The sequence below is a fragment of the Anomaloglossus baeobatrachus genome, chromosome 1 (genome assembly GCF_048569485.1).
Source record: "Anomaloglossus baeobatrachus isolate aAnoBae1 chromosome 1, aAnoBae1.hap1, whole genome shotgun sequence".
Lineage (NCBI taxonomy): Eukaryota > Metazoa > Chordata > Amphibia > Anura > Aromobatidae > Anomaloglossus > Anomaloglossus baeobatrachus.
Window position 1 is genome coordinate 836,103,819 of NC_134353.1, and position 16,871 is coordinate 836,120,689.

At 43.3% G+C, this 16,871-nt stretch overlaps 1 protein-coding gene across 1 annotated transcript in view; it reads left to right on the forward strand.

Annotated features, from left to right (window-relative positions):
- EDIL3 (EGF like repeats and discoidin domains 3) overlaps positions 1-16,871 on the forward strand; it is a 1,135,698-nt gene that overhangs the window by 397,606 nt on the left and 721,221 nt on the right. Inside the window, exon 3 of the mRNA XM_075325131.1 lies at positions 14,966-15,094. Within this exon, the coding sequence (XP_075181246.1) occupies positions 14,966-15,094 (129 nt within the window). The remainder of the gene's footprint in view (positions 1-14,965; positions 15,095-16,871) is intronic.

A 16,871-nucleotide genomic window follows, 5' to 3' on the forward strand; every position in this document is an offset into this window, starting at 1 on the left:
CTTGAAATTTGCATTTCAAGAACAACTAATTAACTAAACACTGGAAAAATTCATTTTTAAATATTTACTAGAACGTCATGTTCCATCAGAGTCGTTACATCGCCCTTCATTCTCATAGAATGTACATAGATTATTTTTGTTACACTAATAATCTCAAAATAAAGATATGCATTATTCATTGCATTGAAAATGTGAGAGTGGTTGATATGTGGAATCAGTACTATAAATGACTTTCTCATCTGTGGATCGCGTTTTCATCTACTGCATTTATCCTTCTTGCTGTTGTCTTCTGTATTCATTGGAAAAAAAAGCAGAAAAAAAGCAGATGAGGCAATGGAATCGTTGTTGAGGACCTGAACATTTTGTATAATCAATAAAGGCAATATATCAATTACTAGTGATAAGTGAGCATAGTTCGCACTGCTCGGTACTTGATCAAGCATCGGGGTGCTTGGGTATTCGCGTTGCTTAGCCGAGTATTGCGGGTGCTTGGAAATGTAGTCCATGAAACAAGAACACAAAAAGACAGCTCCCTTCACTGATTGATGGGCAGGCACCTCAGTATGAGCCATTTGCAGCATCTAATATTCTCTCCTGGTGGACAAATGGAACATTTTTGGATATAGGAACACTACCCTCCCACTGGAAATGTTCTCTTTATGGCTGGCTGTATGTGGATGGAGAGCTGAACTGCCCAATCAGTGATTTCCATTATACTCGTTACTGAAGTTGAGCCCTTTCAGAGCATCTGACCTTCTTGACTTGAGGACCGAACACTCGAGCATTTTAGCCCTTGCCCATCGCTAGTAATTACAAATTTTCTTTTTGAAACCAACAAACCTGTTGACTACAATAATAATTTTAGCTCATAAAGTATATTGCTACATGATTATGATCCCTGATTTATTATTTATTTTGACATCTATGGTGGGAGGTTGGCTACAAGAATTATGGCTCATATACTGTTGGATAGAATTGTATTGTCTATGGCAGGGGTCCCCAACCTTTCTGCCCATAAAGGGTGCTTTACACGCTGCGACATCGCTAGTGATTGCTAGTGATGTCAAACGCCCCCGTCGTTCGTGCGACATTTGGGGCTCTCTGCCGTAGCGAACATTATCGCTACGGCAGCATCACACGCAAATACCTTGTCAGCGACGTCGCTGTGACTGCCGAACAATCCCTCCCACAAGGGGGAGGTGCGTTCGGCATCATAGCGACGTCACTGCGGTGTCACTAAGCGGCCGGCCAATAGAAACGGAGGGGCGGAGATGAGCGGGACGTAACATCCCACCCACCTCCTTATTTCCTCATTGCCGATGGACGCAGGTAAAGAAATGTTCGTCGTTCCTGCGGTGTCACACATAGCGATTTTTGGTGCCGCAGGAACGACGAACAACATTGTACCTGTGTGCAGCAACGACATTAAGGAAAGGAGCAATGTGTCACACGACACACCGATCACTTGAACGATTTTGCGATCATTGATAGTCGCTCCTTGGTGTCACACGCTGTGATGTCGCTACCGGCGACGGATTTGCGTCACTAACGACGTGACCCCGACAATATATCGCTAGCGATGTTGCACCGTGTAAAGCATCCTTAAGAGCCACATTCATGTCTGAGAGAGGGTTGCGAGCCACATACAGCTCTGAGAGAAAGTTACGAGCAACATCCAGCTCCTGCCCCCTCATAGTAATGATACCCAGGTACCCCATTACCAGTATAATGATAGCCAAAGCTTTTCCACAGAAATCACACCGAGGCAGTATAGCAAGATCTAGGAGTTCCAACCTTACTCCCATGTGTGTTCGATCTGGTGCTTATGCACTAAGCTTGAAAACAGCCATGAGCCACAAATCACAGTCCCACGAGCCACATGTGGCTCCCGAGCTACAGATTGGGGATGCCAGGTCTAAGGAATGGATCTGTTGACCTCAATATTATAGAGAAGTAGAGATCATAAAGTTTCCTGTTAGACTTTGGGGCCTTATTATATTAGGGTCACATAATTGTTTCAAAGGTAGTGCCCAGTAGAAATCATTTGATTCTCCAAAGACTCAGTCTATGTGTTCTCATAATGCCTGCATGTTGCATCTGCATTTTATCTAAGGATAAACAACAGTGCATCTGAAAACCAAGCTGAGATGTCAGGCGCTTCATTTTGCAAGTTGCTTCAGCTTAAAACACTTTCATTATTCATAGATCTGTAATTATACAATGAAACCAACATTTGCTGAGCAGTCATTACCAATGTAGGTGCTGTGGTCTTCTGCAATTTACAAATCTCAACACTTTGCATGCCACATATTGCAATGTAGTCACAAAATGTGATACAGATGTAGCTTTAAGAAAGCTAATACGCAAGAAATATATATCATGTGGAAATATAGATGACCATACACATTAGATAGATGTCAACCGGACAAAATTTTGGCCAATCGGTCAACAGACAGCTGTCTGAACGACTTTCATAAAAACAAGAGCACTGTATCAGTAAAAGAATCAATATTAATATAAAATTTACAATATCTATCAATAGATAAACAGATAGATAGATAGATAGATAGATACCGTGTTTTTCCAAAACTAAGACACTTTCTTAGGCCTCTTTCACACGTCCCTGAAAAACACGCACGTTTTTCATGGACGTGTCAGAGGTGCGGATTGCCCTTGGTGTGCTGTGTGTATGGCCTACGTGTGTTCTCCGTGTGTTATCCATGATAACACACGGAGAACGGGAACTTTGTGCTCACCTGTCCCTGGCGTCGCTGTCCGTGGTGCTGATCTGTGGTCTCCGGTCCTGCCGATTCTCCGCTAATGCTACTTCCGACTGCAGTGAAGTGATTATTAAATGGGCATAATGAGCGGCGGCCGGCAGCAAGTGACAGCAGCGGCAGAGACAGGAGGGCTGGAGAAGGTGAGTAAAGGTTTTTTTTTTTTTTTAGAGACACATGTCTTTTCTCCGGTGCATGTCACACGAAACACATCCGTGTGGTCCGTGTGTGTTACGTGTGACACGTTTGCGTTCCATGTGACACCCGTGATGCCGGAGAAAAATGGACATGTCGGCGTATGGAGCACACGGGCACACGTAGGTACAGAACGGACACACATTCTGTTCAAAAATACATACGTGTGCCCGAAACTATAGGAAAACATATGTCAACGTGTTCCCGTGTCTCCGGTACGTGAGAAAACTATCCATACATGTACCAGAGGAACAAACGTGTGACAGAGGCCTTACACTTTTTTTGTCCCCCAAAAAATCACTAGGGCATATTTTTGGATGAGGTCTTATTTTTGGAGAAACATGGTTGGTTGTAAGTTTACCCCCCAAAAAAGCAGACCCCCTACTTTCCAGGAGACTGATACTTACCAGACCCGGACATGTGCGTGGCTCCTAGGTCCTCCCTGTGATCACCTGTGGGTGCTGCACACCGTCCTCCCCTGTTTCTGGCTGGCTGACTGACTGTTGCTGACACTGATGCTGACACACACACTGACTGACACACTGACTGACACACACACGCACACACTGACTGCCACACACACACACTGACTGCCGCTGACACACACACTGATTGCCGCTGTCACACACACTGACTGACACACACTGACTAACACACACACACACACACTGATTGCCGCTGACACACACACTGACACACACAGTGACTGATGCTGACACACACACTGACTGATGCTGACACACAAACTGGCTGACACTGACACACACTGACACACACACACACTGGCTGACGCTGACAAATACACTGACTGATGCTGACACACAACCTGACTGATGCTGACACACACAGACACACACACAAACACTCATTACAGAACACTTCTGGCCGCAGGGAATGATGGGAGGAAGTCACGTGTCTGGCGCGCAGGTCTGTAAGCAAGCATTCTTGTGTTCCACTGTACTGCCTCCCAGGATGCTGCCGGCTAGAAGAAATCGGTGTCGTTGGTTGTGGTGAGTATGTGTATGGTGAGATGTGTGTGATCCGATGTTTGTGTGTGTGATCTGATTGTGTGTGTGTGTGAGATCGGATGTTTCTGTGTGTGATCTGATTGTGTGTGTGTGAGATCGGATGTGTGTGTGAGATCAGATGTGTGTGTGTGAGAGCTGATGTGTGTGGGGGTGCGATCACTGCAGGTCCTGCCGCTCAGCGTCGGGTGAGTGATTGCGGGGTGCCCGCTGTCTATAATGAAGTGTCCTGCAGTATCTGTAACCTTTTTAGCTGCATGGACACTTCATTATTGAACCGCGACTAGGATTTATTTTCGAGGGAGGGCTTATATTTATGTCTTGCTCAGAAAATGCTGAAAATCCCTGCTAGGGCTTATTTTTGTGGGAGGGCTTATTTTTGGAAAAACACGGTAGATAGATAGAACTGTTTTTTTCACTGATACATCCAGTTTATATGAGGCTTCAAAGAATGTCTCTACAATTTCTAGAATTAGAAACTTACAGCAATTTGATATGTACTGTATGTCATGTATTAGATCTAATAGACTTTATTGTCTTTCAGATTTTGGTTCCATACATTTAATAATCTGACCATTTTTATAATGCAGCAGCCCGAGATGTATCTATTGAAATGAGATTTTGGATAGGTGCCCAGTTTTGATATAGATAAACCTTTGGGGGTTTTTTAATACAAGAAAATCTTGGTAATTAGGTTCCCAAAGTAAACTTCCATGCTGTAGATCTTTCTGAGTCTTTTTGGTAGTTAGATGGAACATTGAAAAATGATGTAAACTGTAATGTATCAGTGCTTCCATATATACTGAAATGAAGGACAGGGTTTAAAATACAGTAAAGATATGTAATCTGAAGATATCTTGTCTCTTGAGTCTTGTGTTCACAAAACTGTTGGAGCTCTATCGCAAAGGTTAAATCTTTAGGTCAATGTCTCACAAACTTGTGTCCTGACCTTATGACTTATGTAAAGAGGATATCCCATGGTAGGTTCTCACCACTCATTAGAGTTATGCTATGGACATGGTCCGTTTTCTCCAGATAGCCGCATTGACCGCCTATATAATGATTTTGGCAAATTAGTTTTGTGATTTTTAGAAACCTATTCATTACCCTACAGTGGCATACTTTGAGTGTTCCTGCACGATGTCCCTGTACAGTGAGACACGACCATTACACAGTACACAGCAGAGACACATATTTAACATTATCTCAGCCCATGAACATTTTATATAGCATCCAATTGTGGAAATTATTATTATTCCAAGATCTGTTTAAATCTGATTAAAACCAACTTTAAAATGAACTTTGTAAAGGGGAAAACCATTTTAATCCTACTCCAAAACCAAGAATATTGTCCTCATCACATTATATCATACACATCCTAGGCACTTGCTTCAAAAATTATGTCTTAGACAGTCGAAAATATGCAAATTTGTACTTTTTTCATCCTGAAAAACAGATGACCGTTTTACAAATGTATAAGGCATCTAGTAGTTACATGAATAATTTCATATATAATAAAAGACCAAGTAGAGTTTCATATGTCAATAATTGTAATGGATCCATGGTAAATGCATGATGTATGGATAGTAACTAGAGTTAAGCGAACCCATTAGTGGTTATTAATGGCACATACTCAGATTGGGCCAGGGTTACTAGTGGGGTGCCACAGGGGTCTGTATTGGGCCCCCTACTTTTTAATATATTTATTAATGATCTGGTGGATGGTTTACAGAGTAAAATATCAGTATTTGCAGATGATACAAAACTATTTAAGGTAGTTAACACAAAGTAGGACAATTTGCAACTACAGATTGATTTGAGTAAATTGGAGAATTGGGCTGAAGAATGGAAAATGAGGTTTATCACTGATAAGTGTAAGGTTATGCACATGGGAAGGAGAAACAGATGCTACGATTACTTACTAAATGGGAAACTGCTGGGGAAATCAGACATGGAAAAAGACTTCGGCATCTTAGTCAATAAGAAGCTACATTGGAGATTGGAGTGCCCAGTGTCAGGCAGCTGCCACCAAAGCAAATAGGTTGATAGGATGCATTAGAAGAAGTCTGGGGGCACGAGATGAAAACATCAATCTCCCTCTGTACAAATCACTCGTCAGACCACACTTGTAGTATTGTGTGCAATTTTGGGCGCCGGTGCTCAAGAAAGACATTACTGAACTTGAAAGGGTTCAGAGTCAGGCAAGTAAAATAATAAGTGGAGTGGGTGCATCAGAATACCCAGAAAGGTTATCAAAATTAGGTCTATTTACTCTAGAAAAGAGAAGACTTAGAGGAGACCTAATAAATACGTACAAGTATATCAGAGGGCAATACAGAGATCTCTCCCATGATCTGTTTGTACCAAGGATTGTAACAAGAACAAGGGGGCATTCTCTTCGATTGGAGGAAAGAACATTTCTACATCAGAATAGAAGAGGGTTCTTCATGGTAAGAGCAGTGAGGCTCTGGAACTCTCTTCCTGGGGAAGTGGTGATGGCCAACTCACTGAATGAATTTAAGAGAGGAATGGATGCTTTTCTTGATAGCAACAGTATAGAAGGTTATGAATAACATAATATTACAAGTAGATAGTTGACCCAGATTAGGAGTCGGGAAAAAATATTTTTCCCTATGAAGAAAATTGGATCCTACTCTGTGGGTTTTTACCTTCCCCTGGTTCAACACTGCAGAACATCTGCACTAAAAATAGGCTGAACTAGATGGACATAATGTCTTCCTTCCGCCTTACAAACTTTGTTACTATGTTACATGGAATTTTGGTTTGGTGGTTGCAGCTGGATTTTTTTTAAAGTTCGGTTTGGGCATGGACTTGACCTGAACTTTATTTGAAGTCACTAGTAGGTAGTTCGGGTCTCCAGCCATATACAGAACACTTCCGGGGCAGGTAGGTTGGGGTTGTTCCATTTTTTGGGGGGTGCACATGCTGTTTTGATCATGCTGTTATTACCACCAGCGTGAGCCATTCAAATTCTGCAAGCAGCTCGCACAGGGACGGTCACAAAGCGTCCCCGAGCACAGCGATGCTCAAGCGAGTGGTTTGCATATACGTAAAGCACCCGTTTTCCAAACCTGAACACTGAATTGTGGCAAAAGTGTGTTCAATACGGGCAATGAACACCGAACCTCGGGTTCCCTCATCTGTAATGGTAGCCTTTATGAAATCTGTTTTTTTTGAAGACCAACGGTCCATGTGTAAAAATTGTGGTAGATCAACTCACTCAGCTGCAGTATGAGGTAGACACAGGAATGCTTCTCGGTTTAAATTTCAGCTGGTTTATTAGCTCCATAAACCAGCCTGAACAAAATGAAAGAAAAAAAACAGCCTTACCGGCATAAAAGAAAACAAAACCTCATGAATCAAGTCCATACACTGCGGGTTCAGCCCACTAAAGTTTGGGGTTCCACACCATTCACAGAGGGGAGGAACTGCTTCCTCCAACACAGAAAAACACAGAACAAAGAGTGAGTCCAGAGGCCTGGCTTTTACCTCTTGGACCACACCTCGGTGTGGAGATATGGTGAACAGCCGTCCCACCCATCTCTTTAGCTGTTCACAAAAATCTGGCCCAGTTGAAAGCAATTTAACCCTCTCAGCACCTAGTATGCTGGAGCATTACATCCGGGTTCACATCACTGATTTTAGTAGTGTCGGCGACACATACCTCCCCTCTTGCACTTTACCAGTGATCATATCACAAAATGTTTAAGTGAACTACCACATTGACTTGCGGGAGTCAGTGTGCTGTCAGTATGCCACCAGTTTTGCTTTTGGACAGTACCGAGATGTTTAATATGCCAATCTAAACGAACACTTAATCAAGTGAACTTAATGCTTAACAACTACATCTTGGGTTTACCATTTTATCCTATCACATGAGTATCTTCTGACTCCATATTGCAATGACCCCGATGTTTAGTGCAGAATTTGAACAACGAATAATGGGTTGAATGAGGCTAAAATTCCATCTGAATACATAGATTTGTCAGTGTAAACAGCACTTTACAGCAAGATGCCTCTTAGTTTTTAAGGGGGTCTAAAGTCAACAATGGGAATTGTTTCCATTTCGCTGCGTTTCAGATCATACTTCTGGATCCTGTTTCTCAGTACGTAGCAGTGGATTGAAGGTAATGCAATAGTTCTCATACCTCGAGACAACCGTATCACTGAAAACCTTAACAGACTTAGGTCAGATTTTTAATGAAGACTTATGGGACATTGAAAATGACATTTGTATCTGAATGATTTGTGTTTGGTGGTTTAGGCATTTTGTCTCAGGAACACATAGTCTGAGAAATATTCACAAAGATGTCTTTTCAGTAGTCAAACAGAGGTTGCTGTGACATTATCAAATGGCAATTTCTCAAGCCCCGGCTACCTGAATCCCCTCCATGGGACCTCAGTGACATATCTGATTGATGTGGTAATAAATACATTAATTAACATACCCTTAGATTGCAGCCATGGAGGATCAAAATATTTACAAGCAAACCTGCTAATTTTAATCTTATTTTCTACTATTTAAAGGGAACCTGTGAGCAGAAATTTTGCACTAAACCTAAAAGAGTCCCATTCTGTAGCTCCTGGGCTGTATTCTAGCAAGGTTCCTATAGTTATTGTGCCCTTTTTTAGACCAAAATAAATACTTTATAAAGTAATACCTTTTCCTATGCAAATCTTGTTCATCGTACACGGGGGCGGGCTGTTTGGTGTCCGTTATCCTGCCTCCTGCATCTTTACGCCGTCCCCCATTGCTCAATTTCATACTTCAGGATGTCGCCCAGTGCACCTGAGGTCTCGCGCATGCGCCATGCCACTCTAGCGGGACTGTGCACTGTGTATAGTGTGACCGCTGGTGATGTGTTGCGCAGGCGTGAGATTATGGGCGGCGCTGTGATTTCATCAGCAAGTACCTGCCCATAATCTTGTGCCCGCGCTTTCCCCTCTGCCTCCACCGTTCTGCGCAAGCGGTGGCCATATGACCCCACGTCACCTCTTTCCCATCTTAGTAAGAGGTGACGTGGATTCATCTGGCCAGCGCTTGCGCAGAACGGTGGAGTCCGAGGGGAAAGCGCGGGCACGAGATTATAGGCGGGTACTTGCTGATGAAAATCACAGTGCCACCCATAATCTCACACCTGTGCAACACGTCACCAGCGGTCACACTGTGCACAGTGCAGTCCCGCTAGAGTGGCATGGCGCATGCGCGAGACCTCAGGCGCACTGGGCGGCATCCTGAAGTATGAAATTCAGCAATGGGGGACAGCGTAAAGCAGCAGGAGGCAGGATAACGGACACCAGACAGCCCGCCCCCGTGTACGATTAACAATATTTGCATAGGAAAAGGTACCACTTTATAAAGTATTTATTTTGGCCCAAAAGGGGGCCCAATAACAATAGGAACCTTGCTAGAATGCAGCCCAGGAGCTGCAGAAGGGGAATGTTTTAAGTTTAGTGCAAAATTTCTGCTGACAGGTTCCCTTTAATGAACAAAATAAAAGGTTTCATAATTATTAGCATATTATTCATCTATATCTCTGTCATTTCATATTTTAGACGTTTTAGAGTTAGCTGTCATATCTGTATACATATAAAATAGCACTATTTCTATTCATTATATACTTGAATCCTGGATTGTTTAGCTTTCCCCTTTGCAGGCCATATCTCTAATTTTCAGTTGTCCCTGAGCTGGTGGGTAGAGAGTCTAGCAGCTATGATATCTCCCATACACTGCTTATAGAGATATGAGGGATACCACTTCTTCTGTTATTCTGTTGCACACAGATATAACCATGAATCCAGCTCGCTAGAACCCAACAACACATTTTATGTGTTGTTAGTCTTTGTTTAACTTAGTCCTTGTTTAGCTTTGCTTCTCCTCTTTTTCCCCTGTTATCTCCATCAACTTAAAAAGGAAGTTGTAATCTGATGATACAGTGATCTGGCAGTCTTAGGGGTACTTCTCACATAGCGAGATCGCTGCTGAGTCACAGGTTTTGTGACGTACCAGTGACCTCATCAGTGATCTCGCTGTGTGTGACACTAAGCAGTGATCTGGCCCCTGCTGTGAAATTGCTGATCGTTACACTCTGTTCTGGTTCATTTATTGGTCGTCGGGCTCCCGCAGGGCAGCACGCATCGGTGTGTTTGACATCTTACCCAGCGACCTCGTTCGCGACTCACGTAGGCGTGAATCTTTGTTCTTTTCCACGCCCTCTCTGTTCCGATTGGTGATCACTACTGAGTTTGGATTGGCCGCTTCCATCCTCTGTTCTGGCTTGTAGATCGCAGTACATTTCAGAGGGCTGAATTCACTTGTCCCGGACCGAGTGTAGCAGCAGATCGTAATACAGTCCATTCTGCATCGGGACTGTAGGATGGACAATGATGGAGAAGGATGGAAGCGCTATTATGTTGCCTTCTCTAAAGGCAAAGCCGCCTAGTCACAACGCAGTTACGACCACCAATCGGAGCAGAGGGGGCGCGGAAAAGACAATGTAGATGCACGCCTATGTCACTAATCAAGATTTTAATTGTGACAAGGTCTCAGCGACCGCCGTATCGTTGCTGCGTCGTTGGGAAGCTCTGACTGTTTGACAGCTCACTAGCGACCCTGTAGCAATGTACCAGTGATCCTGACCAGGTCGTATCGTGGTCGGAATCGCTGGTACATCGTTTAGTGTGACGGCACCCTTAGGTCTCTTTCACACATCCGTTTTTTGCCCTCAGTCGCAATCTGTTGTTTTGTGAAACAAACGGATCTAGCGCTTGATCCGTTTTTTTTCTCATTGACTTCTATTAGCGACAGATCGCAACAGATGGCCTTACGTTGCATCCATCGTGCAGTGGATCTGTCGAAAAATCTTTGTCTGGCCGATGGAGCCAATGTCCACATGAATGATTTTTGTGTGCGTCGCTAAAGTGGACGTCGACGATTCCGTCGGCATCCGTTGTTTGTTATAATGGAATCCTATGGGCGCAGGATCCGTCGCAATGCGTCAAATGACGGATCCCTCTCCCTCTCCCTCTCATAGGTTTATAATACCAACTTACCTTTGGCATAAAAAAAAAGTGCTACGACGGATCCGTTTTTTTACAGGATCCGTCTCATCAATTTTAACACAATCTGCAACGGATCCGTCACATCAGTCACAGAACGGATGGTGACTGATGGAAAAAAATGGATATGTTCAAGAGGCCTTAGGCTATGTGCCCACATCGCAGATTTGTGTGCAGATTTTCTACACATAAAACTGTATGTTTTGGCTGGAAAAAAGCTGCAGAAAAGCGCACATTTTTTATTGCATTTTCACGTTTTTTTCTCATGCTTTTCTTCATGTGTTTTATCACGTCATGGCGATCACGGGGGTTCCTGTGCTGTACCCACGTGATCGCCGCTGAGTCGCCGGTTGATGTTACAGCCAGAACCCAGCTTTCACTGCCCGGAGCGGTGCCCACCTTACTCCTGGCAGTTTAACTCCCTACATGCTGTGATCAATGATGATCACAACATTCAGGAGGCATGGTGAGGAATTGCTTACTTCTCCCTGGTGATTGGGTCCCTGTAAAGCGATCACGGGCATCCGATCGCTTCTTTGGCAACCTTGGGTCATCACCATGATGATCCCAGGTTACTGAGCTATGGATAGCCTCACAGACCATGTTGGATGCATTGTGTGTGAGGTGAAGTGTCAGTGCTGTGAGTGCAGCTCTGACAGATCTAATAATTAGCAGTGATCAACCACTGCAGTAGATTATATCAAAGGCAGGAAAAAACAGAAAGAATTGACATGCTGCAGCTTTTTCTACACCAAAATCTGCAAGGAAAAATCAGCAACATGTGCACATCAATTGAGGATTCCCATAGACTTTGGTGGGATGCAATTCTCCTTGCAGTATTGATTAAAATCTGCAAGAAAAAAACATGAAAAAACACAGCGTGGACACACAACTTTACTTGATCAAGGCAGATTTTTGAGAATTTGCAGATTAATTGGTGAATTGAAGAGTTAGGGGTCAGTAGAAATGGTCATAAGTGGATAATGAATATTTTCTGGTGCCTTTGATTTATGCAATGTTATAAATAGAGTGACCATTGAAAGATCTGAAAACCAAAGCTCTGTTACCTTAAAAAAATACATAGAACCTTGTCTGTTTGTGATTTCAAGCTATAATATCCATGATACACATATTGAATGATTGTGTTTTATAATGGTTGATCATAATTTGCATGTATATAGAAATCAAGGTTGCGACTTTAGAAAAGGAGCTCACTTTTTAAAAATAAAGCATTACTTTTGGCCGTTGCCATCACCGTGTAATAAGCTGCATGTCTACATCTGACATCTATATACCGTTGAATGGAGACACCTGTCGGAACTGTTCAGCATAAATACCTAATGTTGTGCAAGAACAATAAGCTGGCATTAGTGGTAACTCTATATAGAACGCACTGATGCATTTTTCATTCATAGTCTCTCCTCAACCCCGTTAGAAACTCTGAAAGTACATAATGAGCTTTACTATTGTGTAGTCTGTTCTGCCGACATTATGATTTCTCTTAATCCACTTTTATGTGATATTTCAGCCGGCACACAGTATAAAAATAAACTGTATATACATGAAGTCCAAGGAAATACTTCAATACCTTGGATGACAGCTGAAAAGCCCATTACAATGGGAAATAATGCAAGTTCTCTGTGCCTTGGAGATTTATTTCTTTCTCTTTCTTGTTTGTGGTTTATTTAATTATTAGTAACTTTTTATTGTTTAATATAATTAAGACTTTTTAATGACAAATTAGTGCCATTTTCTAAGAGTGCAAATTTTTTTTTTAATTAATTTATGTTTTTATAAATCTACAATAGGTTCTATTGGTCCTCTTTATGTATTGCTCAATCTTGGTTGTTCTGTACATGTTATTTCAGTAAATATGCCACTCTAAATATTTAAAATTGCATTTCAGACCCCAAGTGTCATTACTATTGCTTGGCTGTGACAGGGTTAAGTCAGGTCTGTTTGGTTGTGCTTTGTTCCGGGACTCTTGCCGCTTTATTATGGTGTGGACTCCTCCGGGACATCGCCAGTAATAGCTCTGCTTTACAGTGTGCGCACTAGTTCCTATGAGTTAGCTCTGATCAGTCCCCCTACCCAGCTTACCGCTCCCTGACTTCCGTTCCCTGCGTACTTTCTGTCCGCTCTGTCTACCTGACCCTGGTCCCATGTCTCTGCCTCCACCCCCACCTTTGTACTGACAACCTCTCCCGGCATCTGACCCCAGTATCATCCTCTAACTAGGGCTCTGCTCCTCCTTGGCTCCTTACGTGATTTCTTGGCTTCTGACCCCCCTACTTCCATCTAACATTGGCTTGCTCATGCCCCTGTATTTACGTGACATCTTGATTTGACTTTGGCTTGTCTGACTACTCTTAGGGGTACTTTGCACACTACGACATCGCAAGCCGATGCTAGCGATGCCGAGCTGCGATAGTCCCCGCCCCCGTCGCACATACGATATTGTGTTGTAGCTGCTGTAGCGAACATTATCGCTACGGCAGCTTCACACGGACTTACCTGCCCTGCGACGTCGCTCTGGCTGGCGAACCGCCTCCTTACTTAGGGGGCGGGTCGTGCGGTGTCACAGCGACGTCACACGGCAAGCGGCCAATAGAAGCAGAGGGGCAGAGATGAGCGGGACGTAAACATCCCGCCCACGTCCTTCCTTCCGCATAGCCGGCGTGAGCCGCAGGACGCAGGTAGGAGATGTTCCTCGCTCCTGCGGCTTCACACACAGCGATGTGTGCTGCCGCAGGAACGAGGAACAACATCGTAACATCGGTCCTTCCGAAATTATGGAAATGACCGACGCTACACCGATGATATGATTTCGACGCTTTTGCGCTCGTTAATCGTATCAAAAACTATTTACACACTCCGATATCGACAGCAATGCCAGATGTGCGTCACTTTTGATTTGACCCAACCGACATCGCAGCTGCAATGTCGTAGTGTGCAAAGTACCCCTTACTCTTGTGCTAGCAACCTCTGGTGGGTTTTTGTATTAGTGCACTTTAGAGTTCAATCTCCACTGAGTCCCTGCACCCCCTAGTGGAAGCTTGACACCAATATTACATAGCGAGACCAATCATAATCTATGGCTATGATAATGTTGTCTAAAGTGCTATGGCACTTTGAGCATATCCACCTAAAATAAATAAATTCTGAGTTGTCCAAGATGTATAGAAATTTTGTATCAAATCTGAGGTCAGCGGTCTACAGGTCTAGAAGAATAAGAGGCCATTCACGGATATGATCCTGAGACTCAAAAGAAGGCAGAAGTATTGTGATGGGCATCAGATAATTGGGTAGGGGTCCTGTTATAAAGATTCCATTGTTGCCCAGGAGCTTTACATTATACCTTTGTCGGGGCTGTTTACCGGCTTAAAGCGAAAAAGATAGCAGAACCAGTATAGAGGACTAACTAACTAACTAACTAAAAGGCAAAACCAAGATACCATTAAAAAATGGGAACTGAAATTATTACAATCAGTACAAGCCTGGTCTACAATACATGAGCCGGTAAAGGAATCAAAGCAAGCAAATATATATAATGCCAGATAAAAATATTATCAATATATTCAACATGACTGGACTCGTTACAGATATCATTTCAACTAGTAATAAAGTTTCATTTTTTATTATTGCAGTTTATGATTGACAAGAAAATAGTTTAGAAGTCTGATTTACAGTGTATATATATATATATATATATATATATATATACATATATATATATATATATATATATATATATATATATATATATATATATATATATATTTTTTTTTTTTTTTTTTTTTTATTTATTTTTTTTATCACAAAAGTCTTAAACTGGCCCATTGACCTGATAACTGGATTTATTGTAACCTGCTATCTTCTCTGTTTTAGATCCTTGCCATCCGAACCCCTGCCATAATGGTGGATTCTGTGAAATCAGTGAAGCATATCGCGGAGATACATTTATTGGATATGTCTGCAAATGTCCTCGTGGCTTTAATGGAATCCACTGTCAGCATAGTAAGGCACCCTTACAACTATAAATCTTTCCAAAAATTATAATTTAATGTTATTCATATATAAATATTCTCACTTTTCTAACTTTTTTGCTCCGTTTTTGCAAATTTGTTTTTAAGAAAAACCAAATTTTGTCCAAATTTTGTTCTTTTCATGTTCTTTAAAGGGAACCTGTCAGCAGAAATTTCGCAATAAACCTAAAAGATTCCCCTTCTGCAGCTCCTGGGCTGCATTCTAGAAAGGTTCCTGTTGCTACTGTGCCCCCTTTGAGACCTAAATAAATACTTTATAAAGTCTTACCTTTTTGTACGCAAATGTTTTTTTATGGTCATGGGGCGGGCTGTCTTGTGTCCATTATTCACCTCCTGCCGCTTTATGCCGTCCCCCATTGCTCATTTCCATACATGAGGACGCCGCCCAGTGCTCCCGAGTAGAGATGAGCGAACCGGTCCCGGTTCGGCTCGAGGCCGGTTCGCCGAACGGGGTTCGCGTTCGAGTTCGGTTCGTCGAACGTTCGACGAACCGAACTAGAACCAATAGGCTATAATGGGAGGCAATCACAAACACATAAAAATGCATTATAAATGTACACAAACAGTTAATAAACATTGCCATAACACTTACCGGTCCTCGCGATCCCTTCTGCACTCTGTCTCCTGCCGCTATTCCATCCGATGATCGCTGAATCCTCCCGGTGACCTGCACTGCCAGCAGAGAAGCAGGACCTATCGTGACGTCAAAATAGCCATGTGACCAGTCACGTGGCTATTATCTCATTGGCTACAGACTGGTCACATGACTATGACACGTCATGTAGGACCTGCGAGTGCATCTCTCCGGTACACGGTACACATATGTGTATCGCCGTGTACCGGCGACATGCTCTAGCACACGGTCGACTCCCCGTTCCGTTAGGGACCGGCTGACACAGCCGGTCATTAACGGAGATCACCGTTGCCATAGCAACGCAGTTAGCGGTGACGTCACCGCTAACCACGGCTCCGGGAGCACCGTTGCTATGGTAACGCGTCTGTCAGCGTTACCGCTGTTACCGCTAGCAGCCAGCAGTGATCACTCACGGAGTGAAGGCTGCACGCTGCTTCCCGATTGTAGTGAGCATTGTAGTTAGGATGGAGGTTCCCCAGCCCCAAGTGATGCCCCTCACTACAATCGTCACTACTACTACACTAGAAAGAAAGAAGACAGAAGAGCAGGATCGTGGAGGGCTGACAGGGGGTAATAAAGATGGAGTCTCTAATGTGTCTGTGTATTTATTTCTATTAAAGTATTTTTTCTCTGTGTGGTGTCTTTTTTTAACCCTTTATTGGAGATTCTTAATGGCCGGGTCAAACGTGCCTGACATTAAGAATCTCTGGCTTAATACTGGCTGGTAAAACAAAGCCAGTATTAACTCATGATTACCCAACAAGCCACCCGGCTCCAGGGCTGTTGGAAGAGTTGGATACAGCGCCAGATGATGGCGCTTCTATGAGAGCGCCATTTTCTGGGACGGCTGCGGACTGAAATCCGCAGCAGAGGCGCCCACAAACCTCGGGCTAACCTGTGCTGCGGATTCCAATCCCCAGCTGCCTAGTTGTACCCGGCTGGACACAAAAATAGGGCGAAGCCCACGTCATTTGTTTTTTAATTATTTCATGAAATAAGTGAAATAATTAAAAAAAACGGGCTTCCCTATATTTTTGGTTCCCAGCCGGGTACAAATAGGCAACTGGGGGTTGGAGGCAGCCCGTGGCTGCCAGCTGTACCTGGCTAGCATACA